Below are 16,820 nucleotides of genomic sequence, written 5' to 3'. Positions count from 1 at the left end.
AGGCATTTTAGGATTAAAAAAAAAAAGTCTATGTGCTTATTAGAACACTGTTTTCTTCCTAGTAAATATCCTCTCACTTGCTCCTCATTTCATCCCACTCCCTACTTTCAGTTCATGAACTATAATCAATCAAACTACTAAAACAATTTTATACTCAGGGAAATTGAGTCTTAGAGAAGTAGATTGATTTGTCAAAAACTACAATTTTCTATTTCTATTGGCAAAGCTAATTTAGATTTTTTAAAATTTATTTTTCAGTATTGATTTAGACAAGAGAACAAGAAGCAATTTGCTTTGTTTCTTACCTGTTTAATCTGGTCATTTCTTCAACTTGTAATGATCCACTTTCCTTAGTCCTGTTAGAGGATAGTGCTGATGTAACAATGGTTCCCTAGGGACTCTGGTAGGTCTTTAGAGTTTTAATTATTTACACTGTCGTGTACAAGGTATTTTCTGAGGGATAGCGAAGAAAACCAGTGTGTTAATTCTTTGTACTCTTTTCCTTAGGAAAATATATAAATTGGCATTTCCTTTCTCTGTCCAGAGTCATGGAGAATTTTTGAAAATCTTATTTAGAATGCCTGGCTTTCTCCAGCCCTTGAAGAAATAGCTTGAGAACTCAGAATTCTGATGTCCTATCCAGGACATTTATGACTCTCAGAATGCTTATTATTCATAGAGAATAAGAAAATAAAAGGAAAGGGTTACTGTGTTGTTTCTTTTTAAGAGGGAAAGATTAGGGAAGGAAGGATTTAATTTCATCAGGAAAGATTCAAATTCTCTTATTCCCTGTATCTAAATTACCATTATGTCAATACCAGTGGACATCCGAGGTTCCCTGAAATTGCCACCCTTGGCTTTGTATCAGAAGGGGGAACGCTTTCACAAAACTGAAGATATCTCTAACACCTTTGACAAGCTCTACAAACTTCATTGGATCCTCCCTGATCCTCTGAGGGACTTGCTGTGCACCTTCGTTAGTGAAGAGGATGTTCGGGAAAGTACGTAGGCTTAGGCTGGATCACAGATTTTTGTGTATGAACATTCCTTCCTTCCTTTACATGGTCTAGGCAACTCTTGACAGTCACGGAATTCTGTCAATGTAACCTATGCCATTGTTGTAGACTTATGTTCTTGGAACTTTGTGTGTAGGTTGGATTTGTGTGTGATCTTGCTTGTTTATAATTTCTTAAAGGAATTTTTTCGCCTTCAATTTAATGTGGCTCAACAAGTACCAATCAAGCTTATGTCCTTTGTGTCCTAGGAGCTGGGTCAGCAAAAACAAAAACAGTATAGTCTGTGCTTCCAAGTTTTTACATTATACTGAAAGGAAACCATGAATATAAGTACACATAATACAAATAAAGTAGTTGGGAGCTAGAGGTCATTAACTGGGGAATCAGGAAAAGCCTCTTTTTAGAAGAATTTTTAGAATTTTGAAAAGAGGCTAAGAACAAGAGGAGGAAGAGAGGAGGAAGGAATGCATCCCAGGTATGGAGGGCAAACCTAGGTGAAGACACAATGTAGAAAAATGAAATTGTCATGAATAGGATACAACAGCAAGTCAGTTTGTCAGGAAAGCTAGAAGAGAATAAATTTTGGAAGCAGGGAGTAATATGTGTTCAACATGAAAAGATAGATTGAAACCAGATTTTTTTTTTTCTGAAGCAATTGGGGTTAAGTGACTTGTCCAGGGTCATACAGCTAGGAAGTGTTAAGTGTCTGAGACTAGATTTGTTTTTTTTTTTTTTGTTGTTGTTGTTGTTGTTTTAATTTAATAGCCTTTTATTTACAGGTTATATGTATGGGTAACTTTACAGCATTGACAATTGCCAAACCTCTTGTTCCAATTTTTCCTCTCCTTCCCCCTACCCCCTCCCCCAGATGGCAGGATGACCAGTAGATGTTAAATATATTAAAATATAAATTAGATACACAATAAGTATACATGACCAAACCGTTATTTTGCTATACAAAAAAAATCGGACTCTGAAATATTGTACAATTAGCTTGTGAAGGAAATCAAAAATGCAGGCAGGCATAAATATAGGGATTGGGAATTCAATGTAATGGTTTTTAGTCATCTCCCAGAATTCTTTCGCTGGGTGTAGCTGGTTCAGTTCGCTGGGTGTAGCTGGTCCAATGGCTGCTGCATTGGAACTGATTTGGTTCATCTCATTGCTGAAGATGGCCAGGTCCATCAGAATTGATCATCATATAGTGTTGTTGTTGAAGTATATAATGATCTCTTGGCCCTGCTTGTTTCACTCAGCATCAGTTCGTGTAAGTCTCTCCAGGCCTTTCTGAAATCATCCTGTTGGTCATTTCTTACAGAACAATAATATTCCATAATATTCATATACCACAATTTATTCAGCCATGCTCCAATTGATGGGCATCCCCTCAGTTTCCAGTTTCTGGCCACTACAAAGAGAGCTGCCACAAACATTTTGGCACATACATGTCCCTTTCCCTTCTTTAATATCTCTTTGGGATATAAGCCCAGTAGTAACACTGCTGGATCAAAGGGTATGCACACTTTGATAACTTTTTGAGCACAGTTCCAAATTGCCTGAGAGCAGATTTGAACTCAGATCTTCCTGACTTCAGGGGCTGATGCTCCTACTAGCTGCCCCCTTGAAACCAGATTTTGAAGAGCTATTTAAATAGGTTTGTATTTGCCAAGGCAAATTCTTAAAAATAACAGTAATAATATAAATAGCTAACATTTATATACTGGTTTAAGATTTGCAATATGCTAGACATGCCATCTCATTGACTACTTGTGGTGTCTTTTTGACTGTAGCAAGTGCTTTTAATATACATTAAAATATTTCTATGTGCCTATAATAAATACAGTTTAGTTAGAAAAACTGCTTGAGGCTTTCCTTAGCATCTAGTATTTTTTTTTTTAAGCTAAGGACATAGACCTAGAATTCCTTTCCTATTTTACAAATATTTCATGTTAGGCTAATCATTGTGATCCAATTAAATAAACAATGTTTACTCTTAGGATTTGGTTTTAGCATATGTAATTGGATTGTATACTTTTAAATAAGTTTATAGTTATTGTATTTGAGCAGAACATTTACTATTTTATTAATTCATCCATTTATTCATTGCCCATTCTAGGCAATCACTGAGCTAATTAGAAAGCCTAGATAAATTAGGCAACACTGAAAGCTACATGGTCTGAGTGTAGGAATACCTTGGGTCTATTCCCAAGTCTTACTTAAAAGACTTGGAGTGGACCTACAAGTAACGTTTCAGAGAATTGATAAGGCATGGTTCATTAAGGCAGTGTTGTGAGTGATAGCAATTAAGGCAAAGGAGAGGGAATAGAGTAATGAAGATATAAATCTACATATATAGATACAGATATAGGTCTCTCTCTGTGTGAGCATATGTATATATTGCTCTATGTCTACCTATATATGTGTATATATACACATGTGTGTGTGTGTCTGTGTATGGAGAGAGAGAGTTTGGTATAGTATTTTATGGAATAGGATTGATTGTTACTCAGGGAAAAATAAAAGTTCATAGTACAGCAGAGAAGGACCATATAAGACTGAATAATAGAAATTTATAGAAGTCCCTCTTGGCATAGTGTTACAAACTGCTCTCAATAGATTTCATCAAAGTAAAATGGGAAAGTAGTATTGGAAAAAGCAGATAGTTTAATGTAATAATTTAATTAATAATAATTTAAGATAAGGGATCAGCAAGGCACAAGTAGTAATAGGCCAAGGAGACAAGTGATTCAAAGGTAATACTGTCATTGAACACATTAGCCCTGAGGTCAAGAATGTGAAGGAGGAAAAGTGAGACTTTGAGAGGCTATAATTAAGAGGAAGAAAAATTAAGGATTGTTCTACAGGCCTGAGAAGGGCAGAGCTGAGAATCGGTGTGTTGTTGAGTTGCAATGAGGCAGATTTAAGTTTGATACATCTCAATATGTCTCAACAATTAGAACTATGTAAAAAAAAAGTCATTATCAGACGGCAGAGATGAATTTTTCCTCATTGCAGGTCTTAAAGCAAACAAATGTTGAATGAACACTTATCAGAAGATTCTTATTCAACTCTAGATTAAACTATATAGTGTCTATGATCTCTTCCAATTCTGAGATTTACTGTGATTATGTATAAGATTTCTTGGTTTCTGGCTATCAGATTGTTTTTTTAGGTGGACTTTAGAAGATCTTTCTGAACAAAAATGATATTTTGACCTATTCTACTCTGTATCTAACATGGATTGATCTTGAAACAATATTTCAGTGTCCCTAGTTATGTGCCTCTTAGAGACAATTGTACATATGTCCATGTGTGAATGTAAAGTAACTTGGGCTTCTCAGATATGGATATGATAAAGTCTGGATGCACTGAGAAATGTTGAGGAGTTCCCCGAATTTGTCTTTTTGAATTGCTATATTTTCCAGAAATACCCCGATCCTGAGTATGCAGAAGATCCTAAATGGAGGACAAAGCTCATCCTGAGCTGACATAATTTGTTGTTTGCATCCCAAGGTGGATTCCCTGTGTGAGTTTGGGCGTCAAGACAGGCCCCAGGCAGTCTGTGCTAGGCTGGAAAAGCTTGTGCAGTTGGGACCCTTGCAGATAAGCAGACCATCATATCTTCATGGTCTAGCAGTTCCCAAGAGAAAAGAATAGCTCTTTTGACATCACCTTGCTCCTCCTTTTTGGGGGCAGTTTTATCTTTTTTCTCACTTTTGTTGCCCTTTTTCTCTTCTCAAGCTACTCTCTTTTAGGTGGTGATTTGTGTTTTCTCCTTTCTTTGTTGTACACTTATAAATATGCAAACTTCTATATGGATTGTGAACTCTTTAAGTTCCACATACATATTCATTCCTTTTGTACTAAACCTAGTTTTCATGTAAGTTTCATGAAGTTGTGATTGCCTATTGACACATGGCATTGTGAAACGATGAACTTATGTCAGGAGCTTAGAATTAAAATCCTAAACCAGATCATTTCTAACTGTATTGTCATGGGTATATCATTGAGCATCAGTTTACTTCTTTTGAAAACCAGAATACATGTACTATGTTAGTGATAAGGTTTTTGTAAGGAAAATAACAAGTTATTTATAAATGTATAACAAAGAAAGGAGAAAACACTTATAAATAACAAGACTTATTGTTAAATAAAACCAGGGAACCCTCTCATGTTATTGTAACTCTTTGATAATCAATGTTGATATTAATGTGATTATTAATGTTAGTGAAAGCATGAGACAGAGGTAAATGCTCACCAAAGGTGTTCATTGCTGTTACGGAATATCCTTTATTCTAGAGTACAAGTAGAAGAAAGATGCCGATACATTTACAATAATCACATGGTAACATGACACCAATCTGAGAAACTTCAATATTAGTTACAATCTCTCCCTGTTTGCATGACTGCAACTCTTCAATGAGATCCATGATTTTTTTTTATTATTTTATAATTGTTATAATTATCAAAAAATGCAAAGCATATAGTATTAGAAAAATAATCTCATGTCAACTTGCCACTAGTTTAAGAAACATTTGAATATTATTTAGCAAAACTGTGCCAATTATTGATTCATACTTATTTCATCCATCCATTTGTCAAATAAAAATATTACTGCTATGCTCTGTATTTTTGGAAAAAAGATGACCAAAAACAATTTTTTATTAATTTATTGTTATTCTAAGTTCAGCATTGATCATTTGAGCAATCAATTGAACAATTGATTGATTGATGAGACATGTCCCAACTGATTTTCTCATTCCTTTGGGCATATTTCTCCAAAAATAACATTTTTTAAAGAGAAACATTTATAGGAATCTTGAACAATTATAATTTCCCAATATGATAAAACATAGTTACCAACTAAGATTAAGACAAAAGTTAATATTTTACTTTTTTAATCAGAACTAAACTATTAACTTGAAAGAATGGAGAGATTTTTTTTTTATCCCTTTCAAAGTCTTAATACTTTTAGGAAAAAGGAAAGGAAATGGGAAATATTGGATGAAAGCTGTTTCTATCTAAGTTTGGTTCCAATCCTTAGATCATTTTCCTAAATTTTTAGTTTTATTCTTTTTTTTTAAACATAGTTTTCTAAATGAAAAGCATTTTGGCTTAAGATAAAAGGAGAAGGGATTTCAGTAGTGGGTGGATATTGTTTCTTAGGAAGTTTGACTAAGTACCAATCAACTTTCCTTTCTTCAGGTGATATTGGGAAGAACTCTAAACTAGAGAAGTATTTATTAATATTTTAAGTTGAACTAAAGTTTGAATGTGCTTCCACACTTTCAAAAGTATTTTTTGACTATCAGCTACTTGAAAAGTACCATGCTTTTCAAATACTAAATTAAGTACCAAACAATGCTCAATAATGCTTGTTGAATAAATGAAGGGATTAACAATTATTTAATTATTGCTTATCAACATTTTCAAGGTTAATAAGTGTCCTATGCATTTTGCTTCTTAGTAGGCTTAATGTTAGAATTAGTAGAATGCTAAAATAGTAGAATTAGAATCAGTAGAATGTTAGCTTCTTGACGGCAGGGACTGTTCCATTTTGTATCCCCAACAATTAATATCATTTTGTAGGAATATTAATAGTAGAAGACTATGATTAAAAGTAGGAGATGAATAAATGTTTGCTAAATTGAATTGATAAAATGATACTGTGAGAAGAAATAATACTTCTTTTATTCCCAAGTATAGATCATGAATACCCTAAAGTTGAAAAGATTTTAAAAGTTAAGAAGCTGCCAAGTGAGATTTATATAACAACTGAACGAAATCTAGCAACCTGGAAAAGAACCATGTCCAACATAAAGCATGAAGGAAGTAGAAAATTCATCTTTCAGAAGAAAAAACCTATGGGGATTTTAATGTCAGCTGTAATTGTAAGGTATAGTTTGCCTCATTTTTCTTTTCTTTTTTTTTCTTTTTCTTTTTTTTTTTTTTTTTTTTACCTATATCTGTGATTTCTTTGGTGTAAGGAACTCCTAGGTGAAGAAATTCCTACTAGTGCAGGTCAGCATCTGACCAGCAATTTACAGACTTAGAGAATTGGCCAGAACATCAAGAAGTTAAGTGGCTTGCCTAGGATCACATAGTTTGGGTTAGAAACCATATCTGCCTGAAACTAAGGTATACTCTCTAGTCACCACACCATATTACCTCAAACTGTTTTCATTACTAAAATGCTATTTAGAGATAAAGAGAAGATGCAAAATTCCCTGTGCATCCCAACTCCAAAGAGCTCAACTGGACCTCAGTGGGACACATATAATAACCATGATAACAATCATTGTCTTCAATACTTAAATGGTGTTCCCTTGTAATATCCCCTTCTTTAAATCCAGTTTTGTAGGTATTTCTTCTGATATAAGGTATTTCTTGATTTCTTTATTTGTTATCTCTCTGCCTCTTCCACTTATTGAATATGTCTTTGTACATACTTTATTTATCTCTGTCCACGTTATTTTCTCTAACAGAGTATAAGCTTCTTGAGGACAGAGAGTTCTGTCTTTGTATCCCCAGCACCTAGCACATAGTAAGAACTTAATAAATATTTGTTGAACTACATTAAACTACTACATTGTTTAAAAGAAAGTGGGAACTATGAGAGACCATGTGGTACACTGGAGAGAGCACCAGACAACCTCACGAAGCAACTAGGTAGCATTGTGAATAGAACTTTCTTTGGCTCTGGAGTCAGGAAGACCCAAGTTCAAGTCCAATCTCAACATTCACTAACAATATGACCCTATTCTGTGTGACTTAAGTTTACTTGACTCTAAAAATGGGGATAATAATAATAGCATTTGCCTCACAGAGTTGTTGTGAAGATCAAGAAGAATAATATTTGTAAAGTGCTTAGTAGAACTTAATAAATGCTTGTTTCCTTCTCCTGTCTCCACCCCTCTCCCCTTCCCTTCAGGAAACTTGGTTCTCATATTTATTTGATTATGGGTGAGTCACTTAATGACTTTGGATATAGGGAACAATATCAATGCTACTACCATATGAACTACTATATTACAAAGTAACTTTCTATATAATACTACTACTACTATATTACCCACTTCAAAGAATTGTTGTGAAGAAAGTGTTTTATAAACTTTAGAAGTTCTAGGTAAATATGAATTACTAAGTAAGTATAATCAATATGTTTTATTTCTGTGTACTGTGTTATAGTTATTTATTAGAAGGAATATAACTCATCATATTTGGAATTGCTCATTGAATAGATAACATATTTAAGACACACCAATGTATATTGACATTATTGTAGTTAACATGGCATTTTTCCACATTTAGATTTTGCAAAACATATATGACAAAAGATATGAATTCAACAATAGGGAGGAGATTTTGAAGTGGCATAGTAGCATCTTCTTAATGCAGCTCCAACTTATCTGTAATTTATGACAATTTGTATGCAATATTAAGTTCAAAATTCCAGAATTTTCAAATTCAAGGGACATCAGAGTCATAGATTACAGAAGCAGAATCTGAGTTGGAAAGAGTCATAAGTGGCTAATGGCTATCTGGTCCAAGTCATATTTGAAAGAAATCTTCACTGGCATATAAAGGAAAAGGAAATAGACTGTGTTGTGACAATTATGGAAAGGGTATCTCCCTTAATTATTGCTGGCAAGATTTTTGCCAGAGTCTTCCTTAATAGATAGATCCTTCACCTGGAAGATGGACCTCTATTGGAGAGCCATTTGTCTTCAGAAATGACCAAGGAACAGCTGGTATATTGTTTACTGCCATACAACTCCAGGAGAAATGCCAGGAATAGAACAGAGGTCTGTTTGACAATGTTTGTCAGTTTGACTAAGACCATTGATACTGTCAGGTTGTGAGGACTTATGGGAAATAATGTCAAAATTTGGTTGCCCACAGAAGTTCATCAGTTTTATATGTCATTTCATAATGGCTTGGGCTCTGGATAATTGATGATATTTTTGCATTTTTTCAGTCACTAATGGAGTGAGGCAAGGTTGTGTGCTTGCTCCATGCTTTCCATTACTTATTTGTTTATTTTCTTCCACTTGGGATTTTATTTTTGTTAATTAAATAGTATTTTATTTCCTCCCAAGATACATGTCAAGACAATTTTTAGCCTTCATTTTTACAAGATTTTGAGTTCTAAATTGTTCTCCCTTTCTCCCTTTCCTCCCCTAGTCTGAAGATAGTAGGCAGTTTGATATTCAATATAAAACATATTTCCATATTAGTCCCAGTTGGGAAAAAAAGAAACAGGACAAAAGTCGGGGGAGGGGGAAAAGATCATGAGAAAAAATAAGATAAGTGAAAAAAAATGCTTCATTCTGCTTTCAAAGTCCATCAGTTCTTTAACTGGTTATGCATAGCATTTTTCTTTTGTGAATCCTTTGTACTTGTCTTGGATCATTATTATGTTGCTGAGAAGAGTTGAGTTATTCAGTCAATAATCACATAATATTTCTGATGCTGTGTACATGTTTTCTTGGTTCTGATCATTTCACTTTGCATCAGTTCATACAAGTGTTTCCTTTTTTCTGAAATTTACCTGTTCATTTTTTCTTATTGCACAGAAGTATTGTATATATATTTAATAATATATTGAATAATCTTGTGATAATGGGCATCCTTGCTTCATTCCTGATCTTACTTGAAATTTATTTACATTACAGATAATATTTGCTGAAGGTTTTAGATAGATATTGATTGTTATTTTAAGGAATATTACCTTTATTCCTATGCTCACTAGTGTTTTAAAGAGAAATAGGTGCTGTATTTTGTCAAAAGTTTTAACATCTGTTGAGATAAGCATATGATTTCTGTTTGTTTTGTTATTCATATGGTCAGTTATATTAATAGTTTTCCTAATATTGAGCCAATCCGCATTCTTGGTATAAATTCTACCTGGTCATAGTGTATAATCCTTTTGATATATTGCTATAATTGTCTAGCTAGTATTTTCTTCAAATTTTTTTGCATCACTATTCCTTAGGGAAATTGGTATATAATTTTCTTCCTCTGTTTTGGTTCTTCCTGATTTAGGTATCAACACCATGTTCTTGTCATAAAAGGAGTTTGGTAGGACTTCTTTCATCCATTTTTCCAAATAGTTTATGTAGTATTGGAATTAATTGTTCTTTAAATGTTTGGTAGAATTCATTTGTGAACTCGGCTAGCCCTGGGGATTTTTCCCTAGCTAATTCATTAATGGCTTGTTCAACTTCTTTTTCTAAGTTGGACTGTTTAGGGTTTCTATTTGCTGATCTATTAACCAAGGTAATTTATATTTTCATAAATATTCATTTATTTTGCTCAGATTGTCAGATTTATTGGCGTACAATTGAGCAAAATATTGCCTAATAATTGCTTCAATTTCTTCTTTATTAGTGGTTATTTCACTTTTTTCATTTTTGATGTTAGATATTTAGTTTTCTTTTTAATTTCTTTCTTTTAAAAAATATATTAACCAATGACTTATCTATCTTCTTGGTTTTTAATAAAACTAGTTTCTAGATTAATATATAAACTCAATAATTTTTCTTGGTTTGTTTTTGTTTTTACCATTCAACCCTATTAATTTCACCTCTGATTTTCAGGATTTCTAATGTGATGCTCAACTGGGATGTTTAATTTGTACTTTTTAAAGTTTTTTTAATTGCATGCCCAATTCATTGATTTGTTCTTTTTTTCCATTTGGTTAATTAAAAAATTTAGAGAAATAAATTTTCCTAGAAGTACTGCCCTGACTGCAACCCATATTGTTATCATTCTCTTTAATGAAATTGTTATCATTCTCTTTAATGAAATTATTGTTTCTATGATTTGTTCTTTGATCTACTTATTTAGGATTAGATTATTTAGTTTTCAATTAATTTTTAAACTATCTTTACTACCTTTTGCTGAATATAATTTTTATTGCATTATGATCCAAAAAGACTACAATTAATATTTCTGACTTTTTACATTTGATTTTGAGGTTTTGATGTCCTATTACATGGTCTATTTTTTGTGAAGGTGCCATGTACTGCTGAGAAAAAGGTATATTCTTTGTTTCCATTCATTTGGATACTATAACACTTGGGGCATATATGTTTAGTATTGATATTGCTTCATTGTCTGTAGTCCCTTTTTTAGCATGCTATAGTTTCCTTATCTCTTTTCTTTGTTACAAGAAGAGTTATTTTTGCCAAGGGCACAGCAATATAGAAATGAGAAAAACAGAAATGAGTGTGATATAAAAACAAAAGCCATTAAGAAAACATTTTCAAAACAAAGAAGAAAAATAATCTTCAAAACTACTGTTACCTTCTAGTATTTTTATCAAAATTGGGACTATCCCAATAAGTTTGTTCCCACACTAGTCAAGATCATATCAGGGCAAAGGTTCATGATTTGGGTCCTGTCTTGTCCCAAGATAAGGATGATAATGTGAAGTGACAAAGTCAAACAAAATTCAGGAATGGAGAACAATCTTCCAATACCAGGATCCAGGTGAACTGATTGATTAGTTGGAAAAAGTCAGAGAAGGGGAGCTCTCAAAAACAGAAGCAGAGTTTCCCAACAAGATTCAAGAGAGGAGCTAACAAGATTTCCAGGCTACAACATTTGATGCCAGGAAATGGTCAAGATTTCGTCAAGATTTAGGTGACAAATGTGAATGTAATTTTTTGGGGTAAATTTCAGGGCATATATTAGTTTTAAACCTCTCTATGTAGCAGCTTTCCTCCATTCTCCCAACCCTACCTTCCCTTTTTAACTTCCATAAGCTGCAGAAATCATTTTGCTTTCACTGTGCTTATTTATCTTCTAAAAGTAGTACTATGTACTACTACATAGTAGTAGGTATGCTCACACCTGCATCAGCTGGAGGGCTTTTTGTGCATTTTTATATTAACATATAAATTATGAGGAGACACCAGGGGGTCTTTTGGTTCTCGAAGCTAAGGCAGTGGTTTGACATTGGTGAAAAGTCTTCATCAGTTTAGGGATATTAAGATGGAAAGTTGGCTCCTGGGTCATCCTCTCTGTTGCATTCTTGCCCCCAGCAAATTTTGGAGATGTCTGCATTGTCTACAGGAATAATGGTTTTCTTTCACCGGAAATTCCTCAACATTGAGGGAGTAGGTGCGCATATGGTGAGTGCAGGTCCAGCTTTCTTTGTGAGTCTGGGAAAAATTATTGGTGAGACAGAGTGAATAAATATGGATGAAAGGCATCCTAGATGGGACAATGAAAAGGGAGAAGTGAATAAGCTTTTATTTTTAATAAACACTTGCTATGTCTCAGTCACTAGGCTAAGTGCTCTACAAATTATCTTATTTGATCTTTACAACCCTTGGAGGTAGGTGCCATTAGGCAGATAGAAATTAAATGACTTGCCCAATATCACAGAGCTGGTTAAATATCTGGGGATGGATTTGAAACCAAATTTTCCTGATTTCAGGCCCAAGGTACTCTTCACTGTGCTTCTAAGGAAGGCTTCTATTACTGAGTGGGTCAGCTTCTTTTGATAGCATTTCTGTTTTCAGCTAAACCTGGGTTCTTATGTGCAAACTCCTCTAGGCTTTCTCATAATATCTGCCCATTTTTCCTGGGCCTCTTATTATTATGTGAAATGGATCTTGAGATGATTCTTAACACTTGCTATTGTCTGTTGCTAGCTCCAAAGCTCAAAGGTAAAGACAGGGCTGTAAGAGCAGGAAGGAACTAAGAGCAAAAACCATAGTCTGAGTGAAAAACGAAGAAAAAAAGAGTTCTTGTAGTTCAAAAAAAATTGGTGATTAATCACAGCTTGTTAGGTATAAATTTTTATAACTCTCAATCCCTTTTCATCTGAGAAAATTTTACATGATCCCAGGTATATAAAACATGATCCCGGTGTACAAATCAAACATTTACTGATAATAAATCACATTTTTGTGTCCTCCCACATTCAGTTACAAGATCCTAAATGGGATCATGACCCACAATTTAAGAAGCTGGGATGTGAAGATGCATCCATTGAGCCAAATTTTGACTAAACCTAATATATTGCATCTATCTTCCCTTAAAGATTTCAATTCCGTGAGACTAATGATCCATTTCCTACAGAACTTTCAGGTGTGAATACAGAGCTTCTTTCAGTGATCTTTGACATATTCTATAGAATATGAGGTATTTCAGGACTGGAAAATGGCCAATATTTTCCCACTTTATAGAGAAGGGAAGAAGGTCAAGTCTATAGATCATAACCTGAGGAGCTAGACTATAATTCTGGGCAAAATTCTTTGACATATTACAAATGATATGCATTGTGAGCATTTAGAAAGGCAATCTATGATCACTAGAAGTATGATTTTAGTTTATGTTAGACAAATCTATTTCCCTTTTTTGAATAGGTTATTAGTAGATTAGGGGGATGTTGCAGTAATAAAAATAATAGATGATATTTTTATAACATATCAATAGCACAGTGAATAGAGTCAGGAAGCCTCATCTTCCTGAGTTCAAATTCAATTTCAGACAATTATTAGCTGTATGATCCTTGGCAATCCACTTAATTTTGTTTTCTGTAATTTCCTCATCTTTAAAATGATCTGGAGAAGGAAATGGCAAACCACTTCAATATCTTTGTCAAAAAAATCCCAAATGGAGTCATGGAGAGTTGGATACAACTGAAATTACTGAACAACAAATTTATATACAGCTTTAAGTTTGAAAAAACTACTTTGCATGGTTTATTTTTTCAATTGTTCTTTTTGTTCTCTAAACTTAACCAACTCCAAATAAAATGAGAATTCCTGTATACAAATTAAAACAGAAAAACAGGATTGTTAATGAAATTTGAATTTTTAATTGTTGGCATATATTATGTATTCCTCTCTCTTTTTAAAAGCTTGCTTGAATAGTCAGGTTGGAGCTCTTTTAATTGCATTTTATATCTCATCTTTTTGATGATTTTAAGAGTAGAATAAAAAAAGTATGGAAAGAGGAAGACTGTTTAGGGAATTTTATCCTTTCTTTGAATTTGGTGCATTGATTTTTCTTTTCTTTTAACAAGTAGGTGATTTGACTGTACAAAGATGGCTAGTTTGGAAATGATTCCCACATTGATACTTGGTCATTTTCTATTTGTTAAAATATAACATAATCAAATTCTTCCCCCCCTTTTTTAGTGTTTGGTTGGTTGGTGTTCTCCATGTGCAGAACTATCAGGTTTTCTTGAAGAAAGAAACCAGAGGACTGTAGGACCATAAATTTAGATAAGGAAAGGATACTGGAGACCATATGGGGACCAAATTGGGGAAAGGGTCACAACTATTGTGACCTGCCTTTGAATCTGAAATCCATTCAGGGATCTTGTGCATATAGGCAGTTTTTAAATAAAGTATAGACAAAAGTAATTTTTATTCAAAACCAAGGAACTTTTCTTTCCAGTGAAACAAAAGAAAAAATTCAAAATAAATGAAAATAAATTATAATATTGCCTACCATCTCCAAATAGGATCCTGCAGATTCTACTGATTCTCCTCCAAGTGACAGGACTCAAAGGTCTTATTAGGAGAAAGTTTTATTTTAAAATCCATCATTTTAAACTGAAAGAGTTTCTGTTACACATCACAAATAAACATGCCAAAGGAGAAGCCATGCTATAAAATGGCCACTGAATCAATTCATAGATGTCAAATCTGTCTTTGCTGTTTGCTAACCTCATTGTCTCCCCATCAAGAAGGTAGCAGATATGTGTTGGCAAATACCAACTCTACATATGAGACACAGTATGGTATCACTGCCCAATATGTAGAGAAGGAAATAGGAAAGAGGAGGAGAGGGAAGCTAGAATTCTATATATACTTTTATGCAGAAGATTAGCACATTTTAGTTTCCAGTGATGTGAGAAAAACTTTCTGATTTTTCCTTTCTTCATAGACTATAATTCCCTAAACAGTCTTCCTCTTTCCATACATTTTTTATTCTACTCTTAAAATCATCAAAACATTATATATAACCACTTCCAGGCCCTCTAATTAAATTTCCTCTCTGATAGCCTCTCTCCCTGATAGGCTACATGTAACAACTCTCCATATTAGAATGTAAACAGTTCACCCTTATTTAGCTCCTTATGATTGCCTATATTTTCCTATATTTCTATATTTCTTTTGACTGCTATGTCAAAAGTTATGTCAAAGTTATGCATTTCTGATTTTATTTGAAAGCACCCTACTTCATTAAATATTTTCCTTTACTGGATGATTATTTACTGGATGATTATACTTAGTTTCTCTTGGCAAGTTGTTTTTGCCTTCTGGAATACAATATTCTAATACCTCTGTAATTTTATGGTGATGATTGCTTAATTCTATGTGATCCTAACTGTAGCTTCTCAGTATATGAATTCTTTCTTTTTGACTTTCAATATTTTTCTTTTAACCTGGAAGCTTTGAATTTTGCCTTTAATATTTTTGGGAGTTTTCATTTTGTATTTTTTTTCCTAGGAGGAAATGGGTAAGAAATTGATGAATTCTTTCTATTTCTATTTTGCCTTCTGGTTTTAAGAGATCTGGGAAGTTTTATGATTCCTCAAAACCTAAGTTTTTTTCTTTTCCTTCCTTGATGTTTAAGCTTTTTTTTTGTTGTTTTTTGTTTTTTGTTTTTTTTGGCTACAGCTTTCACATAATCTAGAGATACTTTCCATATTTGGGCGTTTTTCAGTCTTTTCAATTTTCTTTTAATATTTCTTGTTGCCTCATGGAGTCATTGACTTCTATTTAATACATTCTAATTTTCAGGAAGCTTGGGGCCAGAGACTACTCCTTATTAGATTGTGAACTCCTAGTGCTCTCCATAGAGAATAAGGATTGCCCTTTTCCTTTCTTTTTATCCCCTGTGCTTATCACAGTGCTTGACACATAGTAGGTGCTTAATAATAAATACTTATTGACTGACTTGATCTAGAAACCACATCTAGGTTCAGGTGCCCCCCCTCAGGTCAATCTGGATGTTTTACTTGGAATTGGGTAGTGAATGATAATACTAGTTGGCAGCCGTTCCTGAAACCTGCACAAAGTCAAGGATCTCTTCTTGCCCTGTTGCACAACTTTAATCATGTTGATGGGAATTCTAAACCAGCTTGTGAACTCAGCCAGATTGTACTCAGAAAACTGCTAAAAAATGAGCCCATTTTGTTCCTATTATTAATTATAATCAAGTCATTTCTCCCAGACTGTTCTGTTTGCATAGAATGATGTGAAGTCAGAGTCTATTGTTAATTCATCCACCCAGTCTTCCACCAAGACTGTCTTGATTATCTTTAAATAACCTGATTCCTTCTTTTACTCCCTAGATCACGATACCTCCTTCCACTACCTGAGATTTTAAAAGTTGTTCCCTCCTAAAAGCAAGTTGCCTAATCACCTGACTTCTGCCTTTCTTATTCATAGTTGACTAAGTCTGTAAGCTATTTCACACAATGAATGGCAAACCTTTGTAATCTGTAGCAGATGTCTATATACAGTTGTTTCATGTCCCTAACCACTACCCTTCCCAAATCTATTACATATTATCATTTCACATGATACCTGTATTTTCATTTCACTATTTCATTTGCCATGTGCTACAATGTCCCATTCCGGCTTTATCTCTATACTTAGCAACTACATACATATTGGTCATCTCCCTATGCTCACCAGGGCTGAAAATATGACTCACTTTTTTTTCTGTTTGTTTTGTTTTGTTTTCCTGAATTTGTTCATGAGGATATAGTCCGATGCATTTTGTAAATCTTATGTTAGGGAGCTAAACTTTATTTCTTCCTGTTATCTT

The 16,820-nt window shown here is 33.6% G+C and overlaps 2 protein-coding genes across 4 annotated transcripts in view; one reads left to right on the top strand and one right to left on the bottom strand.

Annotated features, from left to right (window-relative positions):
- FAM217A (family with sequence similarity 217 member A) overlaps window positions 1-996 on the bottom strand; it is a 60,437-nt gene extending 59,441 nt beyond the window's left edge. Inside the window, exons 1-2 of one of the 2 annotated variants that reach the window (XM_031946924.1) lie at window positions 910-996; window positions 306-453 (exon numbers count right to left, since the gene is read on the bottom strand). The gene's annotated coding sequence lies outside the window, so the exon portion shown is untranslated. Of the gene's footprint in view, window positions 1-305; window positions 454-804; window positions 881-909 lie in introns of those variants that run through there. The other variant, XM_023496365.2, reaches the window with a different exon arrangement.
- LOC116420650 (uncharacterized protein C6orf201 homolog) overlaps window positions 709-16,820 on the top strand; it is a 29,071-nt gene continuing 12,959 nt past the window's right edge. Inside the window, exons 1-2 of one of the 2 annotated variants that reach the window (XM_031946927.1) lie at window positions 709-1,001; window positions 6,723-6,912. In XM_031946927.1, coding sequence (XP_031802787.1) covers window positions 809-1,001; window positions 6,723-6,912 — 383 coding nt within the window. In that variant the 5' untranslated portion in view covers window positions 709-808. The remainder of the gene's footprint in view (window positions 1,002-6,722; window positions 6,913-16,820) is intronic. The other variant, XM_031946928.1, reaches the window with a different exon arrangement.

This window comes from Sarcophilus harrisii, chromosome 1 (genome assembly GCF_902635505.1).
Source record: "Sarcophilus harrisii chromosome 1, mSarHar1.11, whole genome shotgun sequence".
NCBI classification, from domain to species: domain Eukaryota; kingdom Metazoa; phylum Chordata; class Mammalia; order Dasyuromorphia; family Dasyuridae; genus Sarcophilus; species Sarcophilus harrisii.
Note: the sequence above shows the minus strand (reverse complement) of the source record. Positions and strands in the feature narration are given on the sequence as shown.